This window comes from Myiozetetes cayanensis, unplaced genomic scaffold, assembly GCF_022539395.1.
Source record: "Myiozetetes cayanensis isolate MyiCay16 unplaced genomic scaffold, myiCay2020 scf58, whole genome shotgun sequence".
NCBI classification, from domain to species: domain Eukaryota; kingdom Metazoa; phylum Chordata; class Aves; order Passeriformes; family Tyrannidae; genus Myiozetetes; species Myiozetetes cayanensis.
The window spans coordinates 274,703-291,397 of NW_026087831.1; the positions used below are offsets into that span (position 1 = coordinate 274,703).

Here is a 16,695-nt window from a genome sequence, read left to right on the forward strand (position 1 = left end):
AATATTCTACCACTTCAGAGCTGGGGAAAGGACAGAAAGAGAAGGTACAACTTTATCTGTGACACGGACTCACATCACGTCCCCAGCGTAGTGTTTGATCCGGAAGTCCCTGTCGAACTCCAGCGTTTTGTCCGTGGCACAAAGCTGCAAGAAATCCACACCCATTAAAACACCACCCCTGGATGGATGGGAAAGCATCAGCCCTGGATTTACAGGCTTCACTGGAAAAGAGCAAACCTTCAAAATAGCACTGGAAACTCTAATTATTCCACTTCATGTATGTGAAATCCAGTTAAATAGTGAGCATATCTTTTCAGACCATGAGAACATCAATCTGTACCAAACCAAGCTGTGGTTTTATTCAAAAATTGGTGTGACCTCAGAAACACCATTATGCAGGAAGAACACTTGTGCCTGGAGAGAAACATTGCACCCACGAGTTCATTTGTGACTCTCTTTAAGTCTGCCTTTCTGTTTCTCCCATTGCTGTGTCACTGCTCGGCAAAGAAACGAGCCAATTAAAATGTGACAGCTACAGCAGGCAGGGTTTGTTCTGTCCCACAGCACTCCTGGTCATCTGACACCTCCCCACACAGGGACCCCCCTGCTGATCCCCCCATTCCAGCTCAAATTCCCATTCCATCCCTTCTGTAAGGGATGTCCTCAGCAGCAGTGGTTGTAATAAACTCATCCCTTCAGGAATAGCAGAAGCCAAAAAAAAAAAAAAAAATCCATCAGGTTCAGCTTAATTAAAAAAGGAGAACGAGATAAAAACTAGGCACTTTTGTTACAGGCAAAAGGGGCAGGAGATGAATTTGGTCTTTGCAGGCAGCACAAGCACCATTAACAACACTGAGGGCTGTGAGCAGGATCTGCAATCTCCCCAAAGCCTTGGGAAAATGAGGAATTTAGCGTGGTCAAAGTGCAGGGCAGGAGAGGTGATCGGGAGCAGGATGATACCCTCCAAAAATTCACCCGTGTCCAAGAGGAGAAAACAGAGTGGCTCAAACTGACAGAATGGATGGAAAAAAATAAAACAGAATATATTTTACAAATAATAATAATAAAAAAAAATCAACCACAAGGAGGAACCCAAGCAGTGTGAGCTCCAAGGTCCCCAGCAGGCTCCAGAGGTGATGGATGACCAAGGTGCAGCAGAACACAGAGAAAATGAAGAAATGAGGCAATGGCAGGAAAACAAAGTCATTTTTCTCTCTGCAGCTGTGTTCCCAGCATGGGGCTGGGGAGGGTGGAAGGCCTTTTTTCTGCCACCCAAACACACAGCTCAAAGCAACAAGTCAATAAAAGAGGTATAAAGCAAATGACAAAGGAAATGTGTCTGTGCTACCAGACAGGACACAGTTGGCAGCACAGGCTCCTCCTAAAAACTCATCCAGCTCTGAAGAGAGAGACTGGGAGCTGCTGTAACATGGATCAGTGGTTTTGTTGTTTGTTGGTTCGGGTTTTGTTTTTCTAAAAAGTGACTCTGTCCAAACTTTGTGTCTACTGAGCAAAGCTACTGGAATTAGCCCAAAAAAAGACCAGAGCAGCAGGTCTCTGAGCACAGGGGGTCATCACACAAGTACCTGAAACACTCTCCACCTCAGAAAGGACACTGGAGAACTGGCAAAGGGCAAAACCAACCAACTACTGCCTGACTGCCATGGCAGGACAGGTCAAGGAACTCAGCCCCTGCAGGTTAAGAAATGCATGCCCAGAGACAATGGAAAATCACGTGGAGATGATGTGGACCATGTTTTGCCAATTGAACACCAGGAGGTGAGAGGCAGAAACTAAAAGTGAAAAGGGAGGAGAGAGGAAAACAGGAAGGAAGGGGCACTCAAAGTTATAGAATTCTTTGACAATTAAAAAAAAAAACCAAAAAACCCCCGATCTATTAAGGATACCAGCAGTGATTCAGGAGCTTCCTGAGCTGCAGATCACTGGAGAGTGGGAGTGTATCACGTTATCATTACACATCTGTCCCATGTTGATCTCTCTCCTACTTCCAAGACCCTCCTGCCAACTGACTTGGAAGACACAAGATCAGCTGGACCAGCAGCATATTGTGAGTGATACCCTTCCCTGCACAACCAGTTTGTTGAGACTGATGTTCTCCACACTTTGAATATTCAGGCATTCATGGACAATCACCACATTCATCCTTCCAAAGTGTAACACCAACAGAAAAGAATCAGAACTTGAAAAGGCCGAGAAAACAAACAGGGATGTTGAGAAGTGCCCTGAGAGCAGAGAGTCAGACAGCTCCCAGGAGGACAACCCCTGCTCCAGGAACACAACACTTTGCCACGAACGCCCCTCGTGTGGAAGTGTTCCCCCGTGTTCCCTGGGATCGTTTGGCCTTCACCAGGACAACCAAGGAGGCAGCTGGGACCAGCCAGGCAGGGCTCAAACTAGGCCAGGACTATTTAGGGCACAGCAGCCCCCTGGAGCTCATCCACAGGGAGCCAGAGTGCAGAATGCTCTGCAGGGCAGCGGTGGAGCAGGAGCTGGGGCTGAGAGTGGGAGCTGCTCCCAGCATGGCGGGCACAGCCCTGGCACTCTTTAGGAACAGCCTCCACATCCACACAAAAACTCTGCAGGGACCCACTGCACCTGCAAAGGCAAATCCTGACGCCAAATCCAGCCCTCTGTCGTAATCCAAGGTGGAAGAGGCTGGTTTGGGAAAGCTCAGGCTTCCTCCAGCAGTTCTGGGTGGGGAGGGAGCTGAGGTGCTGGTAAAGGACGACTGCAGAGATGTGAGGGGGAGGAAGAGTAATAATTAAGCTGAGAGGTTTATGGGTCAATGTTTTCAAGGCTCTATTGATTTAGCTAGAAATCAGCAAGCCAGGCAGATCCATCAGCCCCTCCATGAGCATTATTTATAGCAGGATTCCTTGTTTCCCCCTCAGTCTGTGCCGACAGTTCCTGACCACGCCACCTCCTGCTGAGCGACGCTGCAGCTGCAACCTCGTCCTTTAACGTCTCCTTGCTGGGAAGGGACTCCTGAAGGGAAGGACTCGACCAGATTTGACTTTTAAAGTTTCATTTTACAGCCTCCCAGACACCTTCTGAAATTCCAGCCCCTCCTGCCGCTGCACTGAAGGGACCATCTGCTCCCTCCGTGGTGGAACCCCTTCCCCTGAGATCAAGGACAGGACAGCAACTTAACTTCTCCACCAGCTCCTTTCTCCACATCCACGGATCTGAGGCTCCACAAGCTGGACCATTCCCACCCCAACCCACAGACTCCATCCCCCCTGCATGGGTCTCACTGTTCCCAAGCACTAAAGGAAGCAGTTTGCATCCAAACAGGGACCCAGACTGGGCTTCAGCAGCACACTTTGTTTCTCAGGTGAGTTTTCTCAGGACGTGCCGTGTCACCACTAAATCTGGGTCAGCCCTGGAACCAGGACCCCCGATGGCCCCCCCTCAGCTCGGTGCACGTGGCAGGGGAGGTGTCAGGTGTGCTGCAGCCACGGGGCACTTGAGGAGAGGCACATCTGGGAGGAAAGAGCAGCTCTGGTTTGTTTTCATCCTGGCCTCTCCCCAGCCAGCCCCAGCCAGATGCATTGTTTACCCTGGCTCCCCCGAGGCAGCCTTTAGCACATATCTTACACAACCAGGCTAATTTGGTATTTCTGACCTACATAAAATGTTGTGCTGGGGTGGGAGGGAGCAGGGGGGAACCAGCACTCACAAAGCATTTCAGACAGCGCTTCTGAGAGGAGAGACATCAATAAATTAAAGGCCCTTATTTGATTACTCAGTGTGAAAGATTCTCAAATTAATCAGGCTGGTGACCATTTTGCAATCTGCTGCCAAGTGAGGAATAAATGAAGCCTTTTAATTCGCCCACTGTAGCCCAGACAAAGCCAGGCAAGGGGGGCCTGGGTGCTCCAAGGTATGGGGGGGAGATGAGCACGTTGTGCAGCCAATGATGAGGGGAAGAACCCCCAGCACTCCTGTGATAAACCAGGAGTGTGAATAATTCCACTGTCACTGTGCGTTAGAGCAGCCTGGGCAGAGCAGCACGTGGGCTGGAGCGGAGCATCGATTGGTCACAGATGACATCATGATCTGTCAAGGCACGAGCTCAGGCTCCTTTTTATCCCGGAATAAAAGGGATGTGCCATCGGACGTGCTGGAGCTCCCTCTGCCGAGCGCGGGGGTCGACGCTGCGGCTGCTCCGGACACCTCATTTCCCGCTCGGCCCTGACGATTCCAACCCAGCCACCCCTCAGGAGCCTCTCTGCTTGTTCCATCAGAGCACGGGGAAGGCAAAAGGAAGGTCTGAGGGTGCAGGAGGGGGTACCTTTCTGCTGGAGAAGTGGGCGTGCTTCCCCAGCTTGCTGTTGAGAGCCTCCAGGAACATCTCGTCCGTGACCTTGCCCACGTTCATGCAGGCGTCGTCCAGGATGGCGATGATCCCTTTGTGCTGCTGCTCCACCAGGTCCACGATGACCTGGTTGTTGAAGTAATCAATCTGCAGGGAACACAGAACGGGGGTGTTGGTGACTTTGGCTGGAGGAAAGGGAGGGTCCCAGTGCTCATACTGAACATGAGGCCCACCACGCCCAGGAGAAGCAACCAGCTCCAGGTCTGCAGATCTCCAATTCCAAATTGAACAGGCTACCCTTTACCACTTTACAGCGGAGAAAATGATCTTTCAAATCCCTCAGATACAAACCTCTGCCACAGAACGCACTTCAAAATGCTTTTTAAAATTCAGCTGTGTGCAGTCACCACAGTGACACTGCACATCCTGTCCTTGGCATCCCGAAGGGAATTTGAACAGGAGAAGTCAAGATTTTTACATGTTGATACCAACAACCAGGCCAAATACAGAAGCCCTCAGAACAGAAACACACAGTGATGTGTGTGGCATCACAGAGATGCCACACTAGGTTTTATCTCAGACCTGGAGTCCCTTATTTTCCCATGTTTGAGGTGACTGGTTGGCTCCTGCCCCAGCCTGACGTGACAGCACGTCTGCCAGGACAGCTGGCAGGGACACAGATGTCCCATCGACTGCAGCAGGGACGTGCATGTGGAGCAGCCTCAGAGCTGGGCCTTGTGCTGGTCCACTGACCTCACCCCGACCCCTCCCTGCCCTGCCAGAGCGCTCACATGCTTCCAGGGAATTCCCTCTCGCTGGTATTCCTCCTGCTCCTGCTTCAGGACCAGCTGAATGAAGAGCTGCTGCAGCTTCTCGTTGCAGTAGTTGATGCAAAACTGCTCGAAGCTGCAAAAACAGACCAAAAGAAAAGGTGATGAGTTTCCTGGGAGAAAGGAGAAGGCTCAACACTGGGCTTGGACAACGTGGCTCACCTGTTATTATCGAAGATCTCGAAGCCATAGATGTCCAGCACTCCAATGACCGTGTTTTTGCCATGCACTGTGGTGTCGTAGTCCTTCACTTCGATCACGTCGTTGATGTGTGTCACGATCCAGCAGAAGAGGCGCTCGTAGATGGCCTGCAGGAGACACACAGCTCATTCCTGCCCTGCCCCCAGCACAGCTACAGACAACAACCTGCCAAAAGGGAGCAGCTACTCAGCTGAAGAAGATACTCTATGAAAATAGTTCTTGTCTTTCTTCCTAAATTCATTCATGCAGAGTCGAAATCCCAGTGAGGTCACTGGGTACAGCAGTTCCCTAATTTGATCCCAGTTGGCTTTTCAGCTGCCTAATAACTTCCACTCCTGAGAGTTATTTAACAAGAGTGAAGAAGAGCCAAGTGAAAGGTCAGGCATAGAAACCTAACAACTGAACACAACGGCAGGAAAATATCCCAGAGCACCTTTCAAACAGAAAATGTTCTGCAGGCAGAGCCTTCAAAGTCTGCCTGTTCCAAATGGACTGTGAAGCTGGGCAAACATTGTAGCAGGAAAAGGAGTCAGGTTAGTAATCAAGGATCTTCCTAACTTCTCCTCTTCTTCCCTTATCATTTGATTTCTTAGCAAAGGGGGGACAAGTGTCACTCCTGCCATCCCCACCCACCTTTCTGGTGGAAGGTATCCCTGCCCATGGCAGGGGGTTGGACCTAGAAGGTCTTTCAGGTCCTTTTCAAGCCAAACCATTCTGGGGTTATTAAAAAAAAAAAAGACAACACTTCAGGTTTCCAACCTGTGTCCTAGATATTGCAGTTCCACTCTCTACTTTTGGAATTAAACTACTAAATTAATCGTATTTCACAAAATATCCCACCCTGTACAACATATTCCCTTTGCAGATGCTGGCCTGGCCTGGCCTGCAGCCCCTGCCCTCCTGCTGGCTGTGGGTGCTGGATCCCTGCTGGGAAGGGCAGGGATGGGGCTGTGCCACAATCCCACCCAGAACACAGGAGTGTGCACATCCAGAAACAAACCCACATGATGCCCAGCAAGCACTGTGCTCACTGATCCACCCGGGAATGCTGCTGGGGACCGAACCCTGTGCAGTTCTGACAGCAGCTCCACACTGAACCCTTTCCTGGGGCATCCCTGTTCTTTGCTGCACTGAGTGCAACTCGACCAAAACTGTAAAATGTGAGTCCTTTTGGCTTTCTGGCCCAGAAAGCAGCTCAGCTTCTCCATCACGAAGCACAGGACGCCTGTCACTGGTGACAGATCAAATATCTACACCTGCCTTCATCAACGAATCATTGTACTGCTTTTTACAATGTAATGAACACTAGAATGTTTAAATGCAGGATGACCAACTCCACTTGTGTCTTTTAAGCAGCACACAAGTGGATTTTTCCCTGCGATCCCAAGCTTTGCCTTGCGGGGCCAGCAACTCAACCACGGGGGACACGTGTGCCAGTCACCATCACCCTCCCCGAGCTGGGCATGGGGACAGGGAGCTGGGACTCACCTTGGCAAAGGCATCCCTGCCATAGGTGGCCTCCTGCTCCGTGTGCTGCTTGTCGATGACGTCCCTGCCCGTGGCCACCGTGCGGAACAGCAGGGCCTTCTCCACCAGGTCGGCCTTGGTGGAGAGCAGGTCTGCGATGGTGGACACCAGCTTCCCGTTCTCGATCATGGGCGTGTCCCCATCCACTGAAAACTTCAAGTTCCCCTGCAACAAGCAGCCAGGAGGTGCATTTCTCAATGTCCCCTTGCCAGGCAGTCAGCCTCCTGCCCTCACTAGAAGGGTGGGCCTTGCATATCCACACGCTCCCAAAGCTCCAGCACCAGTGGAAGCAGCAAAGCCTGGCTCAAAGCAAAGCATCCCTGCTCAGTGCTCAGTCCAGCTCTTGGGGAAAAAAATTACATCAAACACTCCCTGAGATTTAATCAAACACCATTTTGAGATTGAGAGGCCAGGGGTGGGAAATGACACTGTGGATATAAACACTGGATGTGCCTGCTCACCACAGAACCACTGGCTGCAGTTCTCCTGCCCACAGAGGGAATGGGAATGCCCTGGGGAAGCTGGCAGGTCAGTGCCAGTGGGGCTGGACTGGCTGCACTCCACCTCCACAGCCTGCTCCTGGACACCTGCCCTGCCAGGGTGATCCCCAGGACTGGGTGGTCTCCCACCCTGCCTGCACAGCCCCTCTGCTCTGCCAGCCATCCCAGCTATCCCAAGGAGCAGAAGGAGCTGGAGCAAAGCTGCAGTGATCCCTGGCACCCTCCTCCTCAGGGAAACACAGGAGCTGAGCTCCAGGGACACTGCGCAGGGGAGGAGGCTCTGTGGGTCCCAGGAGAACCCAGGGCATTCCAGGGTTTCCTTGGCCTCAGAACATGGAAAACTAAGAGGTCTCCTGTGTCCCCTGTGCCCAAGCCTCCACCATGCAGTGAGGCACTGCCCCTCCAGCAGAACCACCACGGTGAGGGCGAAAGGGGACACAAGCTCCCCACCCCCTCACTGCCAACCCCCAGCCATTCCTTTTTCAGAACATTTAACAGCTCCCAGTAGTCAGTGGCGTGTCTGGTTTGGGATCTGGAACAGGCAGGAACACATGTGATCTTCCACCCTCACAGTGTCCTGTTTCAGCCAGGAGTTCCCCTCACCACTGGGACTTGTGAGCTGTGCACACTCTCTCCCAGCCAACAGGCCCTCCAACTGCTCCTGCAGCAGGAAAACTGGAGCTGCTGGCAGCCCAGGAACAGCCCAGGGACACAGCCAGGAGCAGGGATCTTACCAGGTGGAGAATGGCTGCCACGATTTTGTAGACAGTCTGGATCTCCTCTTGCTTGAAGCCAATCACCTTCATGGCATCAGCGACTGCTTTGAACTCGGCACTGTCATTGATGGAACACTGAGGGCAAAGGGAAGTTTGGGACAGGATGGATTTAATGGAATTCAGCAAAGATTTCCCAAGCCCACGGGAAACAGATATGTACTCTGATATTTTTCAGATGCAAGGCACTGTCATGAGGTTTCCCAGTTTATTCCACTGCCATCTCACATGCTTGGACACTAAACCCTGCACTGCACACACGTGTTCTGGCAGATAAGATACAGAAATCCACCACAGCACAACAGATTTCCCAGTGGAATTCAGTGAGAAGGAGGAGAAGTGGTTCATGAAAGCACCCAGAGCAGCAGTGACAAGCTGTGCCCTCACAGACCCCCCAGGCAGGAGCTGCAGAGCACCAGCAGGAAACCTCTGGTCTCCACCTTCCTCCAGATAAGCCTCTGCCTCCCTCCTTCCCAATCCCTGGGTTTGTTTTCCCTGCAGATTTCTAGAGAAGCTGGTCAGGCATCTGTTGGTCTGTGGGTTTCTGTGTCAAAGAGCATCTCACAAAATCAACTGGGACATCAGAGAGCCTTTTGTTTGGACTCTGCTTCCCAGGGACAACGCTGGGGACAACGCCAGATGCATCTGAACGTGTGGTGAGCAGCATCTCTGCAGTCCTGCCATGCAGCCTGACCTTGCTGTCTTTTCCTTCCTAATTTCCAGAAGGAGATCCCTGTTCAGCCAAGCTCAATCACCTGATTGACTGACTTCTGGAATTGTCTCCTCCTGTGCTCTGAAAAGACACCTCTCAAAAAGTGTCTGGTATTTATGGGCCTCAATACTCTTGAAAACAGATTCCCAGGGAACCTTATTAAATAGTTCCTTGAGCATCCTGTGGCCTGCTCTCCCAAAATCCAGGGCAGTGCCTCTGCTGACAGCTTTTTTCATTTCACCAAAGGTTTAAAACGCAATCTTTTCGTGATCACTGCGGCCAAGACAGGCACCAATCATCACACTCCCTCCATTCTATTTACCCAGGAGGTGCCTTTCCTACTTGGCTTATTTTGTACCTCTAGCAAGAAATTGTCTTCAACTTGTTTCAGCAGTTTTCTAAACCTCTTAATGCCTGCTGTGTGAGAGTCCCACCCAACAAGTTGAAGTCAAGGGTTCAACGTGCTGTTGTCCTAAAAACCTCATGGGTTTGTTCCCTTCTTTCCCTGAGGCCACAAAGACTGAATTCTTCAGTAACTTAAATGGTCCTACTGTAAATAAAGAGTTCTTATGGCTTTTTGGTCCAGAAAGCAGTTCAAGTTCTCCATTATGGAATGTCTGTCACTGGTAACGGGTCAAATATCTACACCTGCCTTAATTAACACCGAATTTCACTGCTTTTTATAATGTAATGAGTATTATAATGTTTAAATGCAGGATGCACAACATACTTGTATATACACAAACATATTTTTCCTGTGATTCTAAGCACATGTGCTTTGTCTCCAAGGGCCAGAAACTCCACTAAAATTAAACCACCAGTGTTACCTTTCCATGTTCACCCCATAAATATTGGCCTCAGCTTCTGCTGGCTCAGCAGTGCTTTCAGCATGTCAAGCAGCAGTTTTAAAGCTGCCCTAAGCCAGGCTCACCTTGATCTGTGCCCCAGGACAGATGTAGCTGTAGGCTGATGCGTCCTTCTGAAGGTGCAGGGAACGTAAGAGCTGGTCAGAACCTCCCTGCAGGAGCTGCACAGAGAAGGGGGTTAAGAAATGGTGAATGAAAAACAGGAAATCCATCCTTTTTTTCTGGTTCTTATTCACCTGCTTGACGAGAACAATCACGAAAATATTAATTACTAATCCAGGATCTGGAGGCAGGAGCAGAACATGCGTGGGATGCACGGTGTGGGATGGTGGTTGCCCAAATCACTGTCCTTCTGAGTCATAACTCTTTTAAAAAAACCCAGCCTGAACCTCCTCACAGACCAGCCCTGTTTACATCTGTGACATGCCACAGCTGTGTCCTGGCAACCACCACATTTCCCTTTGATGCTCTGCACAGAGACTTTTCCATATGGAAATGACCTGTCCATGAGAAAAGTGCTAGACGTGCCATCATGGAGCACCGAGTAAGTGGGGAAAAAAATAAACAAACCTATGTTTCCCTGCCTGCTAAGCTGAGAAACAAGGTTATACTAACAGGCCAACCATATCCCCCCCAGGACACCCAGGGAACCACTGAACAATGTGGAAGACATTAAAAAGGACCTCCAAAAAAAACCAAGGAAGTCAACTTGGTGTCATAAAATTACTTCCATATGGACCAAAGGCCTTAAGAGAAAACAGAGGGGATTAGACTTGCTACAAATAAAACAGTGAGTCAAAGTCCAATGTCCTACCATATTTGTTTAGTCAGCCTCCTCTGAATTTTATAAATGTGTTAATAAGGGACTGGAGGATGGAAAACAATCAATTTTCCCAGGCTCTTTCCCAGCACAAAGAGCTGAAGAACCCAAAGATCACCCAAGAAGCTGCAACGAGGAAACCCTCTGGAAAACACACGAGAAGGGTGAGAGCTCTGGACATTCTGGCCACAGGGGATTTGGTGCAGCAAAGGGATACAAACCTGGTAGAAGGAATGGAAGCTCCTTTCTCCAGGCTGCTGCACAATCACACGGGACTGGGGGAGACAAAACACAGAATGTGGGTGTTGTGGCTGTGCTGCCCCAGCTCCTCCCTCAGCCACAGGGCTCCCACTGCCAGGGCAGCCCCAACCCCAGCTCCCTCCTGTGAACACCCCTGCACAGGAGTGGATGTGCAGCTCGAGGTCTGTGATCAGAAAGACCAGCTTGTTTAACAGCTGCAATGTCCTGCTTCCACCCAGGAATCCCACGTGGCAGGGATCTTCCATCCTTGCATGGAAGAGTCAAATAAACGTCATTTTCGTTTTAGTTTTTGGTCACTGGAAATGAAAAGCAGGCCCAGTGACTGCTCAGGGTGGTCAGCAATGCCACACTCCTGGGACAGGCTGATCCCAGCACCCAGGGCATGCTCTGCTCTGACACAAGGGAAGCCACAGCTCCATTGCAGAGCTCTCTCTCCAAAGCAGGGTAACACAGCACAAAGAGAGTTAAATGCACCAGACACTCGGTCAACAAGCAACAAATCCTTGTTTTATGCTACGAGTTTGAACATAGGAGAGCGATGAGGCACAAAGCTGTGCCAGGGCAGGCTCAGGTTGGATGTCAGGGAAAGGTCCTTCCCCCAGAGGGTGGTTGGCACTGAACAGGCTCCCCAGGGCAGTGGGCACAGCCCCAAGGCTGCCAGAGCTGCAGGAGGGTTTGGACAACGCTCTGAGGGACGGGGGGGGATTGTTGGGGTGTCTGTGCAAGGACTGGATGGTCCTTGGGGGTCCCTTCCAGCTCAAGATACTCTGTAATTCCATGATTCCCTGTGTTCCTGCTGCAGTGCAAAGACACTGTCTGTTCATGTTTGTGTTGAGGCCACAACCTCAACTGCTTTCAAATGGAAACAAATTTAACTTGGGAGAAGGAGAGAATACGAAATAAACAATCAGGAGGAATAAATCATCAGGATTTAAGTTGCTGCAGCTGCAGTCCCAGCCCTTTTTCTGCATCAAAGTATCCCAAGTTAAATGTTTGGGTTTGTTGTTTTGTTGGGGTTTTTTGTTTTGTTTTGTTTTTAAATAAAGTGTTTATTCTGAAAACAGACTTTAGGGAAATAAAGGGAAGAGTAAAAAAATAAAACACAAACAAAAAGCTGTTGGCAGATGTGGTCAAACACATAATTAAAGCCAGACATGTCTCACACAACAGGAGTTGTTAATGGCTCACACCCCTTTTCTCTACACTTTTACATATCCCAGTGTTTTCAGACACCACTTAATGACATGAAAAAAATAATTATGTCAGGATCACTCGGAATACAGAAAAACAATGCTACTAAAACACCACAGAAGGCTGTGGCTTCATTCCAAAATAACACTTCTCAAGCAGACTGTTGCCACTTGCAGCCCTGGAGATCTCTCCTGATCCAGCAGGGAGACCTCAGAGGAGGGGACTCACAAAGGAGGAGTTGTGCAGATGGCAAATTGTATCCAGAATTAAAGCTGAGATTAAAGTTCACACCCCCACATGCCCAGAAATGCTTGAGTAATGGAGTCTCTCTTTCCTGGGGAGCTCTGGAAGCCCTGGTGTCCCAGGACAGGGCACTGCAGGGCCTTTACTGTAAACTCCTGAGGGAAAATTAAGCCCTGGGTTTATCTCCCATCACACCTCACCTGTCTGACCAGAACTCTGCTGGCAAAGCCCACACTGCAAAAGCAACTCCAGCAGAGGCTCTCAGCGGGCACTGAGGGGGCCTTACCTTTTCTAGCAGGTAATTATTGATGTGCCCACCTATTGGGTCCCCCTTAAAATCAAAGTTGATGTCCATGTATTTCCCAAAGCGGCTGGAGTTGTCGTTGCGGTTGGTCTTGGCGTTGCCAAAGGCCTCCAGCACGCAGTTGGATTTCAGCAGGATGTTCTTCACCCTGCAGGGCCCAGGGATGCAAGAGGGAACAGGGTAAGTGCAGAGCTGAGCACTCAGACCCAGGGAATCTGTTTCACCAGCATTTCTGGGGCAGAACTGAGCCACAGCAGCGATGCTGTCTGATGGCACAGCCTGGCAGATGTGGGTGACAGCAGCAATCCCACGGGACATCAGCTGGGAGCTGTCAGCAATGCCCCTCAGAGCCAGCAAAGGCTCTTTGGTTCAGAGACCCAACCCTGATTGAAAACAGCACCAAAAACACAGCTCCTTTATATATTTCAGTTTTGAAACCAATTTATTGAGCTCTTTGACAAAGTTTATTCGAGGTTGGTATTAAATCTGAGTCAGCAGAAAGGCACGTTCTTTGTTCTAATACTTTTACTCCAGGACTAACAGGCATATTTTGCAAATCAGCAGCATGTGAGCCTGGAAGCTCATGGAATACACTCCCTGCACTCAACATGCTGTCCAAATGTACCCAGACCTCGGGCAACTTGCCCCAGGAAAAGTGATTTACAATCACTGGGAAAAGACCTCTAAGATCATGAGATGGTTGGAATTGCTTGGAAGGTATTCTAAATACTGGTTTTTTTAATTTTTCTGCATGATTTTAGCAATTAATATTGCAAAATTCCCAGGGTAAAATTAGTACCTGAAGAAGTCAGGGAACTGCTGTAAAAATCAGCATATATAAGAGACCCTCAGCTACAGAGCCTACAGAAAAAGATCTCCAAATTTGCCTTTTTTCCCAGGCAAGGCCTTACCTCTCCACCTCAGCCCTCTGCCCAGGGTTGGTGATGGCTGCAATGTACTGCATGATGTATTTACTGGCCTCAGTTTTCCCAGCTCCACTTTCACCTGGGGGGCAGAAACACCAGGGTGACCCAAGAGACGAAAAGAGCAAAGCAAATCACTGCACAGAACATCTTAATTCCACTCCAACAACGTCTGGGGGGGTTTTGATTTGTTGTTTTAAAACCATCTTTGTGTGCACTCAGGGCGTTTTCTAAACCCTGTGGCTGCGCCGACTCGGGGCAATTGTGATGTGAGATTCCACAGGTCGGGAACGGGCCTGGCACCCAGAGGATCAAAGGAATATTGTTAGAGGAGAAAAAGCCTGGCTGGGCAGCACAAGGGGCCACTGTTCAGCCCCCCAGCTCGGGGCTCTCGCCTTTCAGAGCTCGGGGACATCAAGGGAAGGGAGTGCCAGGATCCAGGCAGGGAACAAGCCCTGCTCCCACTGACAAAACCAGCTCAGGGGCAAAAGCAGCAGCTCCTGAGGAGAGACAGGCCCTGCCCTGCTGATCCCTGGGGTGGGATAAGGCTCCTGCTGCCGTTATCCCCCTGCAGGCACAGCCCCACTCCTGCCTGGCTGAATGAGTGAACGAGGGAAGAAACAACTGCGACGTCTCCACGCAGGGATTCAAACCCAAACGAGCCTTGAGGACTAATCAAACCATCCTCCTTCTCCCTCTGGCTGGAATTTCCCCAGGATGACGTGCAGGCCCCCCCAGCTCACCTGAGATGACAATGCAGGTGTCCTTGGAGCGTCTCTTCATGGCCTTGTAGGCGGCGTCGGCGATGGCGAAGAGGTGGGGGGGCCTCTCGTAGAGCTCCCTGCCCTTGTACTGCTCGATGGTGTCCCGCCCGTAGATGTTCAGGTTCTTGTAGGGGTTCATGGAAACCACCACCTCCCCGATGAAGGTGTAAATCCTGCCCTTCTCAAACCTGCCCGGGGTGAGAGCAAAGGGGGAGAAATGAGCACAGACAAATGGGGAGGTTTGGAACGCGCCTGCCAAGAGTGCAGCAGCAGTGAGCTCTGATCCATGGAAACACCACAACAGAACCCTGGCTAAGGACACTCCCTTGGCAGGGTGGCCTGGATGGCACAGCAGGGACAGAGAGATCTGAGGACATTTCTACTGTTGTTTCACTTACAGGTGCACAATGTACAATTTACTGTCTCTACAGCTGACAGTAATTAACACAAGCGTGAGGAGCAAATAAAATCTGCTTCACAGAGGGGATTTAAAGGCAAACTCTTTTTTCTCACGTTCTGCAGTTGTCCATGACCCAGCCAAAGGCCAGAGAAACCCCTCACTGAGAGAGGTCTGATCACACCTGGAAGAAAATAAACAAGGCCAAGGAGGGAACTGCAGCCTGTCAGCTCCAGCAATGAGCTCCCACTCCATCCTTTACACTGGAAGGCACTTTGGCATCACCAGTGCTGCTAAACCAGAGGGGAAAGATTCCCAAGAATGTGTGAAAACAACCCCAAACTGCACCTTTCCTAAGCCCTACCTGGCTCCTGGATTCTTTCTGCAAACAAGACAGAAAATCACTGGAAGCTTGTTTATGAAAAGTGTTTAAGTTAAAAGCTGTTTCCAAGGAAATCCACATTTTATTGGAAGTTACCTATCAGCAGAGCTCAGAGGAATTCCAGGTTACCAGCAGGAGAATTTATACAGCCTTTCCTTCTCAGGAGGAGAAAGGACGGCAGGAGATTCTGGGATCGACACCCAAACCACGGCATTTGTAGCACAATTCCCCGTCTGCAGCTGCACTTAAACCTCACAACATTAGATGGCACTCGAACCCCTCCAATGGAGCCCAGGGGCCTTCAATCCCTCCCGGACTCCGGCACAAATTCCAGCATTACTTTATTGAATTTATTACCACCCCCATGTGGTGACAGCCCTGACATTTTCTATTGTTCATCTGAGAATTTTCTGCAGCATCTTGGCACTGTCAGTTTTTAGCAGGTGTAATAAAAACTCAAGAACCATCATCCAGCAGCCAGCATTCCACTTTCTGGGAGTGCTTGTGCCTCCAATTCCAGCTTCCTCCCGAAATGCTGCACTAAAAACACACAGGAACTGCAAAATGTCTTTTTCTTCCTGCATTCAGTTCTTGCTGGAAGTGCCTTGATATACATGGCCCAAAACATTCATGACTTTAAAATGCAAAGATATTTGATGGTTTTGAGATGATACCATCTTTGAAAGCCAGCAAAAATGTTTTAGAAAATATAATCTTAAAATAATTAAATAATACACCTGATTTCACCTCTTAGAAGCACAAAGCAGGTGGGAATTGTGGGATTTGGAAGATCCCAAAGAGGCAGAAGGTGCAAAGGGATCAGATGCCAACCTCCTGCCCTCTCAGGAGCCCTTGAGGGACTCTGCATATACATAGGAGAGCTTGAAAAACCAAACCCACACAATACTGTTGCTATTAAGGGGATCAAGTCACACCTAAATACGTAATGGAAACCACTCCAAGGACACCACAATCAGCAGAATCATCCCATCTTTTGGGGCTGGACATCCAAAAAGGTGAATTATTCAATGGAGAACACGCAGGGTGCTCTCCAGAAGGCCCTGCCCAGCAGCACAGACCTGCTGCTCAAGGCACTAGTGATGATAAAAATAAAGATGCAGCAGTTTCTGGGTGAGTTTTTTAAGCCCCACGGTGCTGCCACAAACACGGGTGAGAGTTCATGGCCCCAGAGAGGGTCAAGGGCGAGTTGTTTCAGCTGCTGAGAAGAAATAAAGGCATAAAGGCCCATTGTGCCAAGTCACCATCCCAGCACCCAATACTCTGACCTCTTCCTTAATTAATGAATTATGTAAACTAGCAGTGGCAGAGCCCAGTTTAAGTTTCCTCCCTTGGCAGTTCGGTGTCCTTGACTGAATCCCAGAACCGTGGAAGATCCTGAGCTGGAAGGGAATCCCCAGTCAAGCCCTACAAGGTTTTACTGAGCTCTGACAAGCTGTGTCTTCAACTCTGTGGCAAAAAGTGAAGGTGAGGGAGAAGAAGGATCCATCTCCAGGCCTGACAAACAGACACCTCTCCCAGCTTGGCTCTGGGGATTCAGCCTTTACGAACAGCTGACACCCCCAATTCACCTCTTGGTTCGTTTTTCTTTACACTTCTGAGCGCTGGAGTTAAAACTGCAGAGCTGTGCTCAGATGTTCCCTA

General features: G+C 49.9%; 1 protein-coding gene across 1 annotated transcript in view; it reads right to left on the reverse strand.

Annotated features, from left to right (window-relative positions):
- The window catches only part of MYO1D (myosin ID), a 140,698-nt gene that overhangs the window by 94,623 nt on the left and 29,380 nt on the right, over nucleotides 1-16,695 (reverse strand). Inside the window, exons 2-12 of the mRNA XM_050334749.1 lie at nucleotides 14,234-14,442; nucleotides 13,479-13,572; nucleotides 12,550-12,715; nucleotides 10,790-10,843; nucleotides 9,814-9,909; nucleotides 8,132-8,248; nucleotides 6,859-7,062; nucleotides 5,332-5,477; nucleotides 5,131-5,245; nucleotides 4,316-4,486; nucleotides 74-144 (exon numbers count right to left, since the gene is read on the reverse strand). Coding sequence (XP_050190706.1) covers nucleotides 74-144; nucleotides 4,316-4,486; nucleotides 5,131-5,245; nucleotides 5,332-5,477; nucleotides 6,859-7,062; nucleotides 8,132-8,248; nucleotides 9,814-9,909; nucleotides 10,790-10,843; nucleotides 12,550-12,715; nucleotides 13,479-13,572; nucleotides 14,234-14,442 — 1,443 coding nt within the window. The remainder of the gene's footprint in view (nucleotides 1-73; nucleotides 145-4,315; nucleotides 4,487-5,130; nucleotides 5,246-5,331; nucleotides 5,478-6,858; nucleotides 7,063-8,131; nucleotides 8,249-9,813; nucleotides 9,910-10,789; nucleotides 10,844-12,549; nucleotides 12,716-13,478; nucleotides 13,573-14,233; nucleotides 14,443-16,695) is intronic.